Source organism: Danio aesculapii, chromosome 10 (assembly GCF_903798145.1).
Source record: "Danio aesculapii chromosome 10, fDanAes4.1, whole genome shotgun sequence".
NCBI lineage: Eukaryota > Metazoa > Chordata > Actinopteri > Cypriniformes > Danionidae > Danio > Danio aesculapii.
In genome coordinates, this window is record NC_079444.1 from 20,627,688 (window position 1) to 20,648,047 (window position 20,360).

A 20,360-nucleotide genomic window follows, 5' to 3' on the forward strand; every position below is an offset into this window, starting at 1 on the left:
ATAGACGTCACACAAAGGATGCCCTGAAGAGCCGCTGCGCTACTTGAGGATCCTCCTGTAACTAATGCTCGCTTTTCCATATTACGGGAAACAAACTGTTGGAGACAGGGAGACGCTCACGCTGAGGAGTCTAGAAGATATGCAGACGGAGAGACAAACATGCAGACAGTAAGATAGACATGTAGACAAGATAGATAGACAGAAAGACAAGACAAGCATGCAAACAGACATATAGACAGACAGACAGACAGACAGACAGACAGACAGACGGACGGACGGACGGACGGACGGATGGACGGATGTGTCTGCATGTAAACAAGATAGATAGACAGAAAGACAAGACACCTAGCATGCAGACAGACAGACAGACAGACGGATAGATAGATAGATAGATAGATAGACAGACAGACGGATAGATAGATAGATAGATAGATAGATAGATAGATAGATAGATAGATAGATAGATAGATAGATAGATAGATAGATAGATAGATAGATAGATAGATAGCCTATACAGTCAGACAGATAGACAAATGTACACTGGTCATTACTTTATTGATTAGTTTAGCAGATGCTCATTTGAGCTCATATACAACACACAGACAAACGGATGGATGGATGTGTCTGCATGTAAACAAGATAGATAGACAGAAAGACAAGACACCTAGCATGCAGACAGACAGACAGACGGATAGATAGATAGATAGATAGATAGATAGATAGATAGATAGATAGATAGATAGATAGATAGATAGATAGATAGATAGATAGATAGATAGATAGATAGATAGATAGATAGATAGATAGATAGATAGACAAATGTACACTGGCCATTACTTTATTGATTAGTTTAGCAGATGCTCATTTGAGCTCATATACAACACACAGACAAACACACAACCTATGCAGTGTTTATTAACCAGTATTTGTCCAACAGCAAGAACACACACAGATTATTCTGCCATCTCGTAGACAAAAGCTCATCTACCAGTTACATTAACACCTTCACTCCATCAGAGGAGGGCTCCTTTCACAGTTTTGTGTTTTGGGTTTAGAATGAGCTGAGGGTCAAAGGGATCAGCAGGACGGTCAGCAGCAGGATAGGGCTGGAGCTCAGGCTCAGGGCGCTGCCGTGCTCCCCGTGACTGTGGGAGCGATGAGGACCATTGCAGTCGTCATTATAGCAGCACTCCAGCTTCATCTCTCCATTGCTCATGTGAGACTTGTCACAGAACGACTTATAAGCGCATGACTTCATTACAGAGTCTAGAGAGGAGAAACACGTAGAGGATTTAGAAATACACAACACATCACTTTCACTTTCATCACAACAACCATTCCTTAAATCCAGGCATTGCTGAATGATATGTCAGACAATCCGCAGTTTTGTTGAGTTTCACAGGAGCTGCCGATAGCCCGTTTCCACTGAGTGGTACAGTACAGTATGGGTCGGTGCGGTCACCTTTATCAGACTTGCGATTCCACTGCCAAAAGGGTGCCAATGGTACAAATGGTACCCTTTTGGTGTGTGTGGTGAACGACAGAAAGTTTCAGTCGACGTCATTCGACACAAGGAAATGTCAAAGTAAAGCTGAACGGGTCGTTTACATGTCATTTGAGAAGCACTTCTCACAAAACAGAGGCTTTATACACACAAATACTTGTGTATAAACGTTCATTACTAAACATCCTATGAACATGATTTGATTGTAACTGCAGATCACTGATAATAGCCTACTGTAACGTCTGCAATTATATAAATTAAATAAATAAATGCAACATATTTCAACACATACAGCCCCTTACAGTCTCCAATATCTAACAAATTACAGAAAAACAGACTTCCCCTTTGTTTTTACGAGCTTTGTATTTTCGGGCTTCTTCTTTATTTTTTCTGGCTTCTGCTTTGTTTTTACGGGCTTCTCCTTTGTTTTTACGGGCTTCTTCTTTGTTTTTACGGGCTTCTGTTTTGTTTTTACGGGCTTCTCCTTTGTTTTTTCGAGCTTCTGCTTTGTTTTTTCGAGCTTCTTTGTTTTTTCGAGCTTCTTCTTTGTTTTTACGGGCTTCTGTTTTGTTTTTTCGGGCTTCTCCTTTGTTTTTACGGGCTTCTTTGTTTTTACGGGCTTCTTTGTTTTTACGGGCTTCTGTTTTGTTTTTACGGGCTTCTCCTTTGTTTTTTCGGGCTTCTGCTTTGTTTTTTCGGGCTTCTGCTTTGTTTTTACGGGCTTCTGCTTTGTTTTTTTGGGCTTCTATGTTTTTACGGGCTTCTCCTTTGTTTTTACGGGTTTCTTCTTTGTTTTTACGGGCTTCTGCTTTGTTTTTTGAGCTTCTGCTTTGTTTTTTCAGGCTTCTTTGTTTTTACGGGCTTCTTCTTAGTTTTTTCTGGCTTCTTCTTTGTTTTTTCGGGCTTCTTCTTTGTTTTTACGGGCTTCTGCTTTGTTTTTTCGGGCTTCTGCTTTGTTTTTTCGGGCTTCTCCTTTGTTTTTTCGGGCTTCTGTTTTGTTTTTTCAGGCTTCCCCTTTGTTTTTTCTGGCTTCTGCTTTGTTTTTTCGGGCTTCTTCTTTGTTTTTACGGGCTTCTTCTTTGTTTTTTCGGGCTTCTCCTTTGTTTTTTCGGGCTTCTGTTTTGTTTTTTCAAGCTTCTTTGTTTTTCGGGCTTCTTCTTTGTTTTTACGGGCTTCTCCTTTTTTTTTTGGGCTTCTCCATAGTTTTTTCGGGCTTCTTCTTTGTTTTCTCTGGCTTCTCCTTTGTTTTTTCGCGCTTCACCTTTGTTTTTTTGAGCTTTTTCTTAGTTTTTTCAAGCTTCTTCTTTGTTTTTCGGGCTTCTGCTTTGTTTTGTTCGGGTTTCATCTTTGTTTTCTCTGGCTTCTCCTTTGTTTTTTTGTGCTTCACTTTTCCATTTTTGAAACAATCAGATGTCAGAATTACTTCAATAATCACACACACGTTATTATCATCAGCTCAAGAAGTTCGTTAGAGCCTTTTCATATTAGAAATAACAAACTTCTTGAGCTTATAATAATAACGTACGCGTGATTATTGAAGTGCTTCTGATATCTGATCTTTCAGAAATGAACAAATGGGAGAGTGAAGTGGGAAAAAACAAAGGAGAAGTCCAAAAAAACAAAGGAGCAAATGATTTTTGAATAACGGAATTATTTTCTAACAGAGGTTACATGGCTAGTGAAGATTAAAGATACCGATGAGAGGTTTGCACTGACTGTGGGCTAACATTATATGTTGCGTGTTGTTTTTGAACCCAAATAAGGACTAAATGTATGCTGCATGTAGTTTTTTTGTAATTGATAATATATCGGAGACTGTAAGGGTCTGTATGTATGTGTTCATATATGTTGTATTTATTTATTTATTTTATATGATTACAGACATTACAGTAAGCTATTTTGCATCAAAGTTTAGTAATGAACATTTAGACCCAAGTATTTATGCGTATAAAGCCTCTGTTTTGAGAGAAGTGCTTCTCGTATGATATATGAATGACCCATACAGCTTTACTTTGACATTTCCTTGAGCGAGAATGACGTCGACTGAAACTTTCCGTCGTTCACCATGCCTACCAAACGGATACCATTGGTACCCTTTTGGCAGTGGAAATGCAAGCTTAATAAAGTTGACCCATACCGAGCCATACCGTACTATTTGCATAATTTGACTTCCAACTCAGCCTGTAGTCCATTGAGGCCCATTTCCACTAGATGGTACGATACGGTTCAGTACCAAAAAATCGAACCGGGGAAACGGGCCAAAAAAGTGGTACGGTATGGTTCGCTTTTTGGTACCTTTTGACAGTGGAAACAGCCATAAAAGTGTGCTGAACCATACCGTACCGTACCACACCGTACTGTAACGTACCACTCAAGCTTCGAGTTGGAAGTCAAATTATGCAAATGTTTCTTTCTATAGCAGCGTGTTTTAAAAAGCATTAATCCCTTTGAAGCCATGATTTACAGTAAATATATATGTGTTAAGAGGCGCTAGTGCCTAATACCCCTTTGATTGTGTAAATTCTCTGTAAACCACGGTTTCACAGGGCTTACTGTTTTAATAAATGGATATTCGTTATCCATAACAAGATTTTGGAAAATAGATAAATAAATTCAATTTTAATTTTAATCTTTATTTCTACAATGTAGATTTTGTCAAAGCAGCTTAACATAAAAGTTCTAGTAAATTGAAATTGAAACTGTGTAAGTCCAGTTTTCAGAGTTAAAGTTCAGTTTAGTTTAGTTCAGTGTGGTTTAATTTTCACTGCTGAAAGTCCAAACACTGAAGAGCAAATCCAACAATGCGCTGCTCCACATGTCCCAAAAATAAATATATCAGTTTCTTTAGCTCAGAACTGATAGAGTAATCCATCCATCTGTACAAATTACATTCTTAATAATAATACACTCATTGCAATAAACAGTAGTTCATAGGCCTATTTTCTTTTAGTAAAGTAGTATTAGATTTATAGGTGTGCATTCTAAATTCTTATGCATCGAATGTGAGCTCCAAACTTGTTCTTGATTGAGTCATATTGAATTCTTCTTTCATCATTTGCAATGTTTCCAAATTGCATTGTAATTTTTCATAACAATTTTTATATCTGTGTTATATTATTGTCTGTGGTGGTTCATTCCGCTGTGGCAACCCCTGATAAATAAGGGACTAAGCCAGAGCAAAATGAAAGGATGAATTATTGTGCGTAAAGCTGCTTCTGGCCATGACACGTTCACACCTAAATGGTTAAAAGAGACGTGTTTAAGGGATTATATGCAGCATTCTTCATTTATTCTTGTAGGTAAGGCAAGATCTTCTCTCAAGGTTCATACTTGGAGGGAAATGGGCTCAATGCATTATAAAGCTTGGGGCATTAGAATCGGTACTCAAATCCTGATTGGAGCATCCCTAGCTTTGACCCAACTTGGCTGTCAGAGCAGCAATACTCCCCCTGACTGAAAAGACTGATCTTAGTAAGAAAGTTAGCACCGTTAGGAAAAAGCGGTATATTTAAGCAAAGATCAAGTATAAAAGTATACTTTATTTAGTAAGTATACTAATATCAATGTACTAGTAGTGTACTTAAAAGGTTTTTCCAGAAGCCCATAAAAATAAATGTTCATTTTTAGCTTGTACGGTTGTACAGTTCAAATTGTCATTAAAAGAACCAAATTAACATCATAACTCCTTGTGTCTGTCTGAACAGCCGCGCTACGCTGCATCCCCAATCCCCCCTCAGTCCCCCTATATATATATATATATATATATATATATATATATATATATACTTAAAGTTACTTTTATAGACATGTTCGGTTTTGATAATGGCATATATATATATATATATATATATATATATATATATATATATATATATATATATATATATATATATATATATATATATATATATTCAGAAATTTCAGTACTTCTCTAATGTCAACACACTTTTAGATTCCCATTGTCGCACATTTCTGCTGTGTGATTCGCTCTGAGATCAATATAGAATAAAAAGTCCAGAGCAAGTTGTTACTGACATACATTTTATCGTGATTTGATATAATACCCTTTATCGGCCCAGCCCTACTTTAAACTTACTCAGTCACCCCTAATGTTTGCAAACTCCCTGATGCAAATGCAAATCCCTAATGCAAACTCAACACAGAATGGAGGGAAGTCTCCCTCCTGTGGTCAGGAAGTGAACTGAAAGTGTGTAGCTGTACTGTAGACTTGCATGCAAGAGGAAACACGCAGTCTCACAAATGCAATGTGCTGTATTGTTATTGCCTTTAACATAACCAAAATTCCTGTTAAACTTTCAAATTTCCATCAGCAAGTACTTTTGACCTGGGCTTTAATTTATACACACATTTTTACTCCTTTTTACATTTTTTTGGAATAATCAAAATATTTTATCTAAAAATAAATCTTTGTTTTTCAGTCAATGGTTTAACAATGGTTTGCGTTTAGTTAGTCAGTTATTTAACAACAGAAGTTTTTTTAATGTATTACTTTGAATTTATTTGAGAATACAACATACCAATAAGTCCGAAACAATTCGCCATTGTTATGGAAGTTATAACATCAGGAATTACTACGCTATTTTAAAATCTCCCTCTTAAAAAAGCATACCTTTCTGATCCGACAGAGACGTTTAGGTAAAATTTGTTTTTCTTATAAAAAAGATAGAAGTTACAAAATTAGATCTCTTTTTATTGAAAAGGTTGTTACGTTGTCCCCTGTAATCTCTTACTGGAATAATATATTTAGAGATTTGAAATAGGAAAAAACATGGTCCTTGCAACAAAAATATTTTCTCATCAACATGATCAAAGAAGTGTCTTTTAAATTAATCAACAAATTTTATCCTTTTAAACAATTTTTGAAAAAGTTTCATTCTAATATTGATGTAAAATGTTAATTTAGTCAATTTCATACTGAAGCTGTTTTTCATTTATTTTGGGATTGTAATTATGCTGTATAATTTTGGAAACATATTGGCTCTTTATTAATGATAATATACAGCAAGATGTTTCTGTTACTTTTAAAGAAATTATTTTTGATTTTTTTTTTTAAATAATTTTGATATTATGAATCTGCCTCTACTAAGGGAAATGCTTGTTTTGTAAAAAATAAAATTTTCTTTGTAAATCCCATATCCACAAATGCAAATTTACTACCACCAAACCATATTCCTGCTTTTTTGCAAGAATTTACTCATTTACATTTAATTTCACTATCTGAAAATAAGAAAGCAAACAGAACTATTTCATTTTGTAATAACTTTAATTTATATACTATAATTGACTCTTAAATGTCTTACCCTCAAGTTTATATCATGTTCTTTATTTTATTTTTTATTCTTTTCTTCTCTTTTTATAACTTTCTTCATTGACAATGTAATTCATACTCTGTATTGGAAACAAATATTGCCACAAACTATCGACTGTTTTTTTTTTTTTTTTTTTTTTTTGCACATACAATAAAAATAGCTATTGCCATGTTTTTCTGGTATTAATCAAGTCATAAAATATAGCAATACCACTCATTTTTAACCTTGTTAACCTTGCCAAATGATATATTTTGAAAATGTAAAACGGGAATATTTTCATTTGAGGGTTAAGATTATGGGTGGCACTTGGAGAAGAGGACAATATACAGTCTGTACAGTATAAAAAATGTCCCCATAAAACACGACAACACAACGTGTATGTTGTTTGTACTCACTGTGGCTTGTAATAGTGGAGCAGGCGTCTGCATGAGCGGGACACACAGTGGAGCCCTGCCGGAAACACTCGTCTGAGTTACTCGCCACACACGAGTAACACTTCAGGCCGTCACCTTCACATGCCGAACAACACAACACAGCTGATCTGAGATTAAACCACATCTACACACAAACTAGCTATCATTTATTATTACTATCATTTTATTTATTACTATATAATTAATTACTATCATTTATTATTATTATTATTTAACTAGCAATCAATTATCAATCAGACGTAGATATATTTGATGTAAAATAAATAAATAAATGCAAAGAAAATAAATCCATTTTAAACAGGAAATACATTTACATGATTAATTGTATATAACTACATATGGTATTTGCAAACATTTGATTATCATCTTTATAATTTATGCATTCATTTTCATATTTGTATTAATTGTAAATTCTACAATTATAATAAGAAATATGTTTTATGATAATAATAATCATTTTAAAAGCATAAATTAATAATTAGTTATTATTTAGAATGTGTATTTATTATTACAAATATAACAACATCAACAATAAATAAACTGCTAATAAATTATTTCAAATTATCTATGCAGTTAGTTAGTAATAAATGCAGAGTAATAAATAAATAAATAGTGAATAAATAATTAATATGTGAATAATAATATATGAATTATTTCCCAATGTTGGGTTGCAGCTAGATTGGCATCCGTGTAAAACATATGCTGGATAAATTGACGGTTCATCCTGCAGAGGCGACCCCTGATGAATAAAAAGACTAAGCCGAAGGAAAATTATTGAATGACTATATGAATTATTTATTTACTGTTTATTATTTATTAATCTGTAATAAATGTATATAAATGTGGCAGTAACAATTCTACAAATTATGTAAAGATATTTAATATAAAACATAATTACATGTCATTTGTATCATTACTACTATTAACATTAAGAAACTGTGCCGTTAGAAATTTAATTTCAATTTAATTTCTTATAATTATAATTGAATGCATAATTGTAAAAATATAAATATAATAACAATGTAAATAATTATATTAATTGTAAACAATAACAATAACAAAAATGCACATCTTACACAACTCTCATATATATAAATATATATTTGTAAACATCAATTACAGGAGAACCATAAATCAATATGAAAAAAAAAATGTATGGACTGCCTTTCCATTTGATGCTGATAATGCAGATACTCACTGTGTATGACAGCAGCCAACAGGATGAGCACGGCGAGGAGAGTCTTCATGTTGAGGAGTTTCAGGAGAGACCGGCAGGAACAGTGTGGAAGAATTAAACACAAAACACCTCAGCAGCTCCTCTCCATAATCCCACACTGCTCATCCATCACCTGAGCTTTACACCGGATTAACACACACACACGCACAATATCTCAATGATCGACAGCAAACAAGATGATGAGGAGGAATAGACCTGCAAAACTACTAAATAAAAGAGCAACTGACTTATGATTTGCACCTTTATTGATCCAGATACTTCTAAAACAGTTTTAATGCACGTATCTTTTACAAAACAAAAAGTATACATACCAAATGTGGATATCAGAAGAAGTTTTCACTGTTTTCATCTGTGTAAACTTCATTTTGATATTTGTTTGGCATATTATTTGTGGTTTTGCAGCAATTCCCTTGCAGTATAGTTGTGCTGTAACAAGGATAGTGTCTTTGCGGGTGCACATGTTAATACCCAGATGACCATGTCACCAGATATGCCTCATAAAAAGAGATTAGCGGTGCAGCACAATTTACAAAGAGACAAACATTTCAGTGAAGGTATTTTATGACTGCAACATGAATATTTGAGACTAAAAACACTCTTTAAAGGCTTGGTTCAAACCAAAGATGAAAAGTCTGTCAATCATTTACTCAATTTAATGACACTTTAACCATAATGAAAATTGTTTATTATAAAAAATAAATAATCTATGATGTTTAAGTAGTTTAAAGGAGGTGATCAGGTGTCTAAGATGCATTGTAAGTAGTACAGTGGTCAAAATATACAAATGATCTATTTTCTATTTTTAAACTGTCATGGGTAGACATGGAGCGATAACCATTTTCAAGGAATATCGTGGTTTGGAAAAGTCAAGGTTTTAAAACCGCCAAAATTTTCTGCTATACCGTTCCTATGGTATATGTAAGATTTTTTATTTATGTTTTTTTTTATCTCCAGCAGAAAAGATATCCAAAGATGCCTTTTTAAATTGTAAAAAAAAAAATCCGTGTTTTTGAAATTAATGAAGACAACAGAAGCCTATGATTTATTTGAATGATTGAATTATTTAGCCTGACATGATTAATGTTGCAAAATATTTTCTCAAAATAAAATATACTTTGTTCAAAAGGGAAAAAATGTTGTTGTTGTACTCAGACATTTAAAAAGAATTTATATTAGAGCAGTGATCACAATACCCTGAAACTGTGATATTTTTATCCAAAGTTATCCTACTATCAGAATCTTATACCGGCCCATGCCTAGTTGTCGGTGTCATATCACAATCATAATTTTGATAATATTTGTAAGTCAAACTTACTCTTACCGTTTTAGATTTAGCAAAAATTACACTAAAATTAGAGAAATAGTAACAATTGTGACTTTACAAAAAAATACATATGAAAACATGATAAAGAATACTGTCATTTTGACTAAAATTTTTCAATTTCATGTAAGTGCTTTCAGAAATACACTAAATATTCCATATTCAATACATTATCTCTGCACATTAAACTGTTTCAGTTGTAATTTTCAAGTTGACTATTTTTACTATGTAACACAGTATTGTGTTTGGGAATCATGCAGTTATGACAGGACATTTCATTAATTAACATTTAAAATGTCTTCAATACACGCTCTGTTATTTTGTTCATACAGTATTACTTTTTATTACTTTAATCTATGATGATTAGGTAGTTAGTATAAGATAACTTTGAGGTGACACGATGGTGGGTTGCACGATTGCCTCACAGCAAGAAGGTTGCATGTGGAGTTTGCATGTTCTCCCCCTGCGTGGGTTTCCTCCGGGTGTTCCGGTTTCCACCACAGTCCAAAGCTGAGGTATAGGTGAATTGAATAAGCTAAATTGGCCGTAGTGTACGTGTGTGAATGCAGGAGTGTATGGGTGTTTCCCAGTGTTGGGTTGCAGCTGGAAGGGCATCCGCTGTGTAAAGCATATGCTGGGTAAGTTCGAAGTTCATTCCGCTGTGGTGACCCTAGAATAAAAAAGGGACTAAGCTGAAAAGAAAATGAATGAATGCATGAAGATTACCTTGAAACTAATAATGATATCTCTTCATAACTGATGTCAAAAGCATTTGTTTTCATCCCGTTTCATTTGTTCTACATCGAAAAACTAGCCACATCTGATAATCATTGTGGCTCTCAGCACCCTCTGTTGGTCAAAATAATCAAATCGTAATTTAAAAAATAACAATACCTTTATTTTGCTTTATTTATTTATTTTATTATTGCAGCATACTTTCATAGGTTTCTACAGAGACCCGGAAGGGACATGATGGTGGGGGGAAAAATGGTTGGAAAAAAGAAAACTGGGTGGGAGAAAAAAAAATTATGGGAGAAAAAAAGTGATAGGAAAATATATTTTGTAAGTTTTTGTGTCCCTCGCAAAGATGTTTTGGTAAAATATGCAAAATTGTATTGTAATGGTAAAATGCGAGAATACCGGCAAAAACAGGAGGGTTGACATATATCAAGTGAATAGGAAGTGTTTGTCGAACAACAGTTTTGCGCAGGAACGCAAAAACTTAAAAAATATATTTTCTTATCACTCCTCCCACCAATTTTTTCCCCACCATCACATCCCTTCTGGGTCTCCTTATGTTTCAAATGTACTGCAGAGCTGGAGCATTTCCAAGGATGGAAACAAAAAACCAAGATATCTGTTCACCCAAATTTTGAAGAACTATTATCCGGTGAATATAGTCAACATTTGAACTGGATCAAACGAAATGATCAAAATTGTCCTAAAACAAGAATGGATGTTGTTCAATAGCTAATTAATTTCCACAAACCTTTTATGATCCACTTCAAATGTTGACTACAGTAGACTTTCAGCAGAGGAACAGAAATCTCTCAAATGCTTTAAATAAATTTACATGAGCAGTCAGAGAGATGAATGCATTTCTTGAGGGTTTGGAACAACTTGCTATGAAGTTCATGTAGTGTCATCATTTCAGGAAAATAATATAGTGCATTGAAAAAAAAAAGATTAATTGGATTTACTCAAATATTTAAGGCAAGCGGTGCAAAAAGATTATATGGGCTGAACTTAAACAAACAAATAAAATGTTGTATTGTTCAACTTAATTTATTTAAATTCAGTCCATATACATTTTTCAGTGTTCAGTATTTATGAAATATCAAAAGCAGTTATTCATCAAGCTAATTATTACTTTATTCAGGGAATGCATTTATGCACAAAATATATATTAGTCAATGGGATATCTGTGCAACTCTCTCTATCTCTCTCTCTCTTCCACTTTACAAACATTAATAACACAATAAAAGAACTTCTATCTTTTCATAAAAATATACACAGGTCAGTGAGTACTGTGAAGAACAGCAACATCTTCTTCAAACAATAACATGTCAATTTACAGGCTCCATTTCTCCACACGACCCGATAATGTTTGGCACATGAAGAGCGGTTTCATTTGGCAGTTGGTTATTCTGAGCTTGAAATATTGCATAAGATACTGTAGCACAGAGGAATTGTGGGTATAAACAACATCAACAACAACAGCCAATAGAAAGCATCACTTTAGCAATTTAGGCACATACTGCAGCAAGTCTGGGAAAAGATTGTCGATTCTAGTAACAATTCATTGAATGTTTTGAAAGTGATTCTGTCCACAGGCATCAATTGACTCAGCACAAGAAAACAGACAGTAAACTTGGGACGAACTTCATAATTCATGCAAACAATGAAAACTTAAGCATTTCATCAATAAGTGCTTTCAGTTTGCTTCTGTGCTGTCCAATTTTGCAAAGCAAGCATTTTGATTGGATAATTATGAACGATTATGACAATGAGGCAATGACTAGAAACAATTAAACCATCAGAACATCTGGAAATAGGAAAAATTATGATCATATGTCACCTAAAAATCCCTCAAGAAAAACAGGGCATGGATCTACAAACCATTTACAAGTTCTGAACGTGCTAAAAGATATGGAATATCACGAATTCAATACCGTTGACACTATGGCCCAATCCCAATTCTATTTTTGTACCCCTACCCATTCCCCTTGGCCCCTGAAACAGTGTGTGAAGGGGAAGGGCTTCAAAATATACCCCTAAGAAATGGGACAGCACTACAACACTTGCACACATCAACATATGTCATCGCGATCTCTTGCTTCATATGAGATCGATGACCACGACTTTTGTAGTTAATCCAGTTGCTTTATTTTTTTGGTATTTATTTTCAGGAAATCACTGAAGGCATATATCATGTAAATCATTACGATGTAATGTGGCAATAAGATCGTAACTGTACTGTGTATTTACACAGTGGCCATTTTCATCTATGTAAACACACCAAGAACAACATTACCATTGTTGCAGACACTGTAAAAAGCTCATTCTCGGTCACTAGACTTTTCTGAGAGGGTTTTCGAGTGTCATCGAGTGACAGAATGATGTGGAACTACTATACAGGAGTTATTATTTGGGATTATAGATAACAAAATTTAGCGGTTTTTATTTTAGCGTTTTCTTTTAAAGCATGATGGTAAAACACGAGTGCGGTTATGATTGTATTAAAACATATGCTTGTTTGCTGTGAAAAATTCTTAATAATGACAGTCGTGTGTGCAGACGTAATTTTCTTACCCCTTGGTTTTGAGTGTGGACAAATCTCCATTTCAAGCGGTATCTAGTCCTTCCCCTTAGCCCTTACGGCTTAAAGCTAAAAAGAATTGGGACACCTTTACCCCTTCACAAGAACGCGCAAAATGAGGGGTTGGGATTGGGTCTATAATACCCATCATGCGATATGACGTCATAATGGGTATTGTGATGTCATAATGTATACGGCAATGTCAGAATGCCATTATGATGTAATAATGAGTGAGGCACTTACAACAGGAGATTTAAAAACAGACGTATTTAGTATTTAGCTTATAATTTTATAAAAGCACTATATTACTCTTCAGTTAAAACATGCACTTGCTATTTAATTATGTTTAATTATGTTTTTAGGGTTTAAAGCTTTTGTTGCTATGGCAACAAAGTACAATTGAATTTAATTTTACACTACTGAAGTACACAGTTGAACACAGAATGATTAGCCTGCCTTTGAATTTTTTTATGTATTTCCCAAATGATGTTTAACAGAGCAAGGAAATTTTCACAGTATGTCTGATAATATTTTTTCTTCTGGAGAAAGTCTTATTTGTTTTATTTTGGCTAGAATAAAAGTAGTTTTTAATTTTTAAATAAAGCCATTTTAAGGTCAAAATAGTCTACAGAACAAACCATCATTATACAATAACTTGCCTAATTACCCTAACCTGCCTAGTTAACCTAATTAACCTAGTTAAGCCTTTAAATGTCACTTTAAGCTGTATAGAAGTGTCTTGAAAAATATCTAGTAAAATATAATTTACTGTCATCATGGCAAAGATAAAAAAAAATCCGTTATTAAAAATGAGTTGTTAAAACTATTATGTTTAGAAATGTGTTGAAAAAAATATGTTCTCTGTTAAACAGAAATTGTAGAAAAAACATAAACAGGGGGGCTAATAATTCTGACTTCAACTGTATATTGATGTTTTTTACCGTATTTACCATTCACACATTTATAAGTGCCTCACTGTAGCCTAGATTGTTGAGACAAGTTCGGGGAGATATTTTTGTAGTCATTAGCATTAAACCACCAATTATTTCAACTGATTCTACTTATTTGCACTGAACCTGGAACATTGCTTTCAAATCCATATCATGGCCTCTAACATATAATCAAATAATTACACAGGTAACACTTACAGTACTTTCCAAAGCAAGTAACGTATCTAAAAGAAGTTGTCTATAATATGATTTGCTCCCTCCATTATAAATAGCAGCAGTGCGATCATGTAAACTATGAACAAGGCCAATGTCCCTCAATGCATGTCTGTTCCTTTACGCGAACATCTGAACACAGAGTTTCTCCCAAATGCGCACTCACACACAAAGAAATGTGAAATGTGGGTGGTTTTTCCAGCCCTCCGTATTTTATACAACCAAATTGAGGTGCAAGTCCAACATCAGCACTTTTTGATTCTGTAAAGAGCGTCTGGGGCCGTTTTATTTGATTCTACAGCTCATATCTTGTTGATTCTTCCAGTGCCTGAGCCAGACTCATGGAAAAGTGACTCCTTTCCCAAAAGGAAAAAAAATGCAATGGGAGATCCACAGATGTTGTTGGTTGGGGTGGGTTTGGCAAGGCATTATAAGCAGGATTTCCTTTCTCTTAGTCCGTTGTGCCCAGTTTTGCAATGAGCTCATCACAAATTTTAGTGAGCTCTTCAATTTCTTGATTCTGGAAATAATAACAGAGATTTTTCAATGTTTTCTTGGAAACAAGTCTTTGGATTTACACAGGGTTCCCACACTTTCATGGACACCAGATTCAAGGTCTTTCATTTTAAATCACGCATCTTTGTAATTCATACCCCAGCATATGTAGTGTCATAAAAAAGGCCTGACTGTTCTTAATATTAAATATTTATATTAAAAATGTTGGAGTAATTAAGAACTGCTTTGACCATTTACAGTAATGTTCAGAAAACTTTAATAAAATTTGTTGAATTAAAATAAATTGATAAAATGTGCTTTGTTTGTCATTATTGTAAAAGAAAGAGTAATGTAAGATTCTTAAATAAAGAATTTATCTTTTTTTAATTGTTTTTGACAGCAAATAATACCAAAACAAAATTTATTTCAAATTTAATTCAAGCACTTTCAAGGACCTATGTTTGTTTTCAAGTACTTTCCAGGCCTTGAATCCATATGTCGGAAATTTAAGTACTATCCAGTACTTTCAAGAAGTGTGGTAACCCTGGTTACATGATGTGTTGTGTTGTGGAGGTGTATGTGTGAGAGTTTACCTTCTGTTCGAGCGCCCGCTCCAAGGAGTCCACCTTCATCTGCTCCTTTCTCAGGCTGGCGTTTAGCGCCACACTCTCTGCATTGGCTTTAGATCGCACCTGAGCTATTTCCTCATTCGCTCTGAAAAAACAAACACAGGTTAGAGAGTCTGATAATATTTTTTCTTCTGGAAAAAGTCTTGCTTGTTTTATTTCAGCTAGAATAAAAGCTATTATTAATTTTTTATTAACCATTTTAAGGTCAAAATCATTAGCCCCTTTAAGCTATATATTTTTTTGATAGTCTACAGAACAAACCATCATTATACAATAACTTGCCTAATTACCCTAACCTGCCTAGTTAACCTAATTAACCTAGTTAAGCCTTTAAACGTCACTTTAAGCTGAATACTAATGTCTTGTCAAATATGATTTATTGTCATCATGGCAAAGATAAAATAAATCAGTGATTAGAAATGAAATATTAAAACTATTACGTTCAGAAATATCTTCTTTCCGCTAAACAGAAATTGGGGGAAAAAATAAACAATTATTTAAAAAATAAAATATTATAAAATAAATAATTTTAACTTCAATTGTATGTGCATATAGCTTATGGATTTATTTTCTGGACTATACATTTTAATTGTTAAAACATTTACGTTTATGGTTTTATCAAATTCCAGCACTATTTACAGTTCATTTTAATTTACAGCTAATTTCATTTTTATTACTTGTTTTGATCACGTAAAAGTTTATTTTTTTTTGCATTGCAGAAATCATTGGGATATACAGTAGCTATACCATACTTGGGGGATATTATTTTTTTGACATATTAGTCTAGCTGTACTGTGTTTACATCGCTGCCTAGCATACAGCTCATAGCAACATGACTTAGCTACCTTTCTGCAAATATATTTGAGTATATTAGTAAATTGGTTAATCTCTATTGGCTCTTGGTAAAGCACATCGCAAGTGTTCTCGAGATTACACAGATGAGTGAATGAAAGCTCCAGAAACTGTAACTGAGTTACAATGGGAACTGCTAATGTTTGCGGGAAGCAGATTTATTTGGAACTGTGATCAAAACTGACTGGAACTACCTGTGCATTAAAAACATTTATGGGACATCTTCCAGTCAATCAGAATGAAAAACTACAACAGATCATGAATTAACTTAAGATCATGCAAAACAACAACAGTGCAAAGGAAAATGGATATACACTGGAAAACAACCCCAGCACTTCTATTTTTTTAACTTTAGCGCACCACTATTTTTTCTTGTTTGCTTGAAGTAGTTTTTATGCTTTTTAGCATGTTGTGAAACATTGCTAGCATGTTTTAGCACACTGCTAACATGTTGCTAACAATTAAACATATCAAAAATGTAGGATATGACTTCAATCATCTGATTTCAAGCAGAATTACTAAGGAAAGACATTCCTTAATGAAGTTTAACATTACAGTATATCATTTATTCATTTACAGTATATTCATTCATTAAATTTCCTTCGGCTAAGTCCCTTATTTATCAGGGGTCACCACAGCGGAATGAACTGCCAACTATACTGGCATTTTTTATGCAGTGGATGCCCGTCCAGCTGCAACCCTGTACTGGGAAATTACAGAATATCATGTGTCAGAATTTGGTAGAAAATTACTTATATTGAAAGACAATTTTAATAGTGTAATATCCTTCTTACTTGTCAAGTTTCTCCTCAGCGTGGATTTTGAGGGTCTGATAACGCTGTTCCTCCTGCCTCACGCGTGTAAGGTAATCCTGAGCACACTTCTTCAGCACTTCCTCATTCTGACAAGAGACCAGCAGAATTATCAGTACATGTCTGGCTGAATCATTTATGCATTCAGCATTTTGAACATTAAGGAAGGTATTTACCTTCTTAAAGCCCTCCAGGACAGTCTTCATGTTTTCGTAGCGTCTGAACAGGTCAGACAGCGATCGTTCCACTGAGTTGAGGTCAGCGAGGGCCTGATCTCTCTCTAAAGTCAACTGCTGGACACTTTTCTGAGATCCTATGTTCTTTCGCTGCTCGTCTTCTGTATTTCCAGAAAACAAAAAAAAATGCAGCAATTTAGAATTATGTAAACTAAAATAATATTAATAATGTTGTTGATGAGTTCTGATCACTCACCTATCATCTGCGCTACCGTCTTCTCATACTCATCCACTATTTTCCTAATGTAAAATATGAATGTGTTTCATGTTAAAACAGTACCGAAGTGACTTTTTAAGATAAATATGTTGACTCAGTGGCCATATGTACAATGAATGTAACCTTTAATGCAGGTCTTATAAGAGTTGAGGTTGAAAATCTATAATAAATATGTATTTTTCTATAGATGCAACCAAGACCTTCTTTTACTCAATCTTTTTAATTGATTGTTTCATTTGTAATACTTCATGCAACTTCTTTGCCTCATAAAAGCCAGTAAATGCACACTTTTGTAGATATTTTGATGTCTTTTTGATTTGTACATACTTCTTTTTGCTTCAAATCAAAGTATTAGGATTCACATCATAGCTGCTTAGTTTGGTTCAAGGCTTATAATGTTAAATAAAAAAGAAATAACTAAAATAAGATGGAAGATGCACAAATTTTTGTGACACTTTTTCATTTCTCCCATACACAATTATCAGCATGAGTTAAACTTCTTTGTATATACTTTGTATAAAGTATTTGACTATACTGTTCAGGTATTAAGCTCAATGCATTCTGGGAAGGGCTCTAGATTAAAATGTACCTCATTTCAGTGACCTCCAGTTTACCCTCCTCATATTTCCTCTTCCATTCATTGGCTTCGATTTCTTTGGCAATTATCTACAGGTAAAACACACACACACACACACGCACACATACACACACACTCTTTTAAATTTAATTTCAGGTTTAAATTTCACATAAAACACATAAACCTACTTGCTCGTTTAAAACTACAAGTAATAAAAGTGACAAATGTACTGTTTTTGTTCGTATGTAAAGTCTTGATTTATATAGTTTCTCAGAACAGTGTACCTCTTCTCTGATCAGCGTGAGCACCGCTGCTTTATCAATCTCACTAAGAGGGATGGAATCGAGCCCTGGACTTGTCTTCACTATGGTCTCACTGTCTGAAGAGCTCAGAGTATGACTTTTGCACAGACTCTCACTCTGCAGAACAAACATGAATACAGAAAAAAATCAATAACTTTGCAAGAATAACATTATGTGGAAACATTATAACATTACATGGTAATTATATGGTAACATCCACATTTTTTTCCAGTAAGATGAAACAATGACTACAGTCTTTCCTCTGACCCAGTTATTAGTTTGCCCTTGAGCAGATTAAGGCCTGTGGACATCATAATCTTCTTAATGGGCTTATAATTATGAGTCATTGTCATGCAGATATATAGCACCTCGGCTCTGCTATTATTATAGCTCATGTGTTTAAAGTGGTCTGATACAGGAATGTATTTAATAACACATGCCATAACTAATATTTACTGTAGTAATCAATAAGAGCTTACCGGAGAGGAGAGATCTTTTTCTTCAAACTGCTCTGTTATTCCTACTGGCAGATCTGAAATAAACAATTTAATTGATTGATTTAAAAATTTATTAATTAATTAAAGACTCACTTTAGGCCATTCATTCCACTCTGGTGACCCCTGATAAATAAGGGACTAAGCTGGAGAAAAATGAATGAATGAATGAATGAATGAATGAATGAATGAATGAATGAATGAATGAAGTCACTTTGTTTAAATTTATTGTAAAAATTTCAATGTGGCGATGTCACTTGCACATGAACATTTCCTGTTTGTTGTTAAACTGTTTGTTGGTAATGGTAACAAGAGGCAATTTAATCATATCTTAACTTTTGAACAGCTGTCATAACATTATTTATCAATATGTGGACATTTTTGGATTTTTGGAAACTATGGAAATCAAAAATCTAATACAGAAAATAGGTTAGGACCATTGTTATTGTTTACATCCCTCAAAATAGTCTATATAGAGAGGTTTATATATAGATTTAGAATCGGGAAAAAATATGAACAGGGAAATATCGGTAAACTATTTTCAAGAAAATAAGAATATTTTAAAAGCCTAAAGCATATAACATAACATCACATCTCTCTGTGGGATAAGTTCATAGAAAAAACTGAAAACAATTCATAAAGTAGCCAACAGAGGGCACCCAAGTCTAGTATGAAACGGTCTCACTTGCATTCAGAGCATTCAAGCGCGGGACTAAATTCATTTTCACTTCATCCACACAAAACCTCTATTTTTAAAGAAACTGAACAGGCCGGAATAACAATGGAAACAATGCGGAACGGCAAAAGTCGTAATTTGATATAAACATAAGGTACGGGGCTTATTTGTACGCCATGGTCGTTAGCCTTGGGTTCGAAAGACCAACTCTCCACTGACAAAGGTTCAGAATTTGTCCAATTTGGACTGCTATGCCATCATAAATTGTGAAAATAACCCATCGAAGAAAGTTATAAGACGGACATCTTTTGAAGTCATCTTTCACTACTGATCAACTGTATTGTGGTTAAATAGAGAAAACATTTTACAAGTAACTTTTATTCTAAATCTTGGACTTTATTCTTGAATAAACAAAATGACCAATAAAAAGCACCAAAAGTTAGTTTTGAAGCATATTAAAGTTAATTTTAATACTAAATTAGGCTGTTGTTGTTATCCATGAATTTTCAACTTTTTTTTACAAGAGAGGCTAGAAAAATTGGGAAGCTCTACATTAGTATGTTTTATTTTTTATTATTCAAATGGCCAAATTCTGACAGAGGAAAGTTGAATACTGACTAGTTTGTTATTTGCATATTAAATGACAACAGACTCATCTTTTTAATTTAAAACTGATTTCTCTTTTTTCCTCATGATATATCATGTGCTAAATTTGTATTTTAAAAATAATACGTTTTATTCTAAATCGTTAACAAATGTTTT

At 33.8% G+C, this 20,360-nt stretch overlaps 2 protein-coding genes across 3 annotated transcripts in view; both read right to left on the reverse strand.

Moving 5' to 3' along the window:
- Window positions 1–1,051: 1,051 nt before the first annotated feature.
- Window positions 1,052–8,515, reverse strand: si:ch211-113d22.2 (lymphocyte antigen 6D). Its single transcript, XM_056467502.1, has 3 exons — window positions 8,467–8,515; window positions 7,230–7,343; window positions 1,052–1,266 (listed from the first exon to the last, which is right to left on the reverse strand). Exons 1-3 carry the CDS (start codon window positions 8,513–8,515, stop codon window positions 1,052–1,054), a joined length of 378 nt encoding a protein of 125 aa, XP_056323477.1.
- Window positions 8,516–11,673: 3,158 nt separating this feature from the next.
- Window positions 11,674–20,360, reverse strand: part of tacc1 (transforming, acidic coiled-coil containing protein 1) — a 37,091-nt gene continuing 28,404 nt past the window's right edge. For both annotated transcript variants that reach the window (XM_056466231.1, XM_056466230.1), the window contains exons 6-13: window positions 18,908–18,960; window positions 18,411–18,545; window positions 18,139–18,215; window positions 17,529–17,572; window positions 17,273–17,433; window positions 17,079–17,185; window positions 15,397–15,517; window positions 11,674–14,828 (exon numbers count right to left, since the gene is read on the reverse strand). In XM_056466231.1, the coding sequence (XP_056322206.1) occupies window positions 14,760–14,828; window positions 15,397–15,517; window positions 17,079–17,185; window positions 17,273–17,433; window positions 17,529–17,572; window positions 18,139–18,215; window positions 18,411–18,545; window positions 18,908–18,960 (767 nt within the window). In that variant the 3' untranslated portion in view covers window positions 11,674–14,759. The remainder of the gene's footprint in view (window positions 14,829–15,396; window positions 15,518–17,078; window positions 17,186–17,272; window positions 17,434–17,528; window positions 17,573–18,138; window positions 18,216–18,410; window positions 18,546–18,907; window positions 18,961–20,360) is intronic.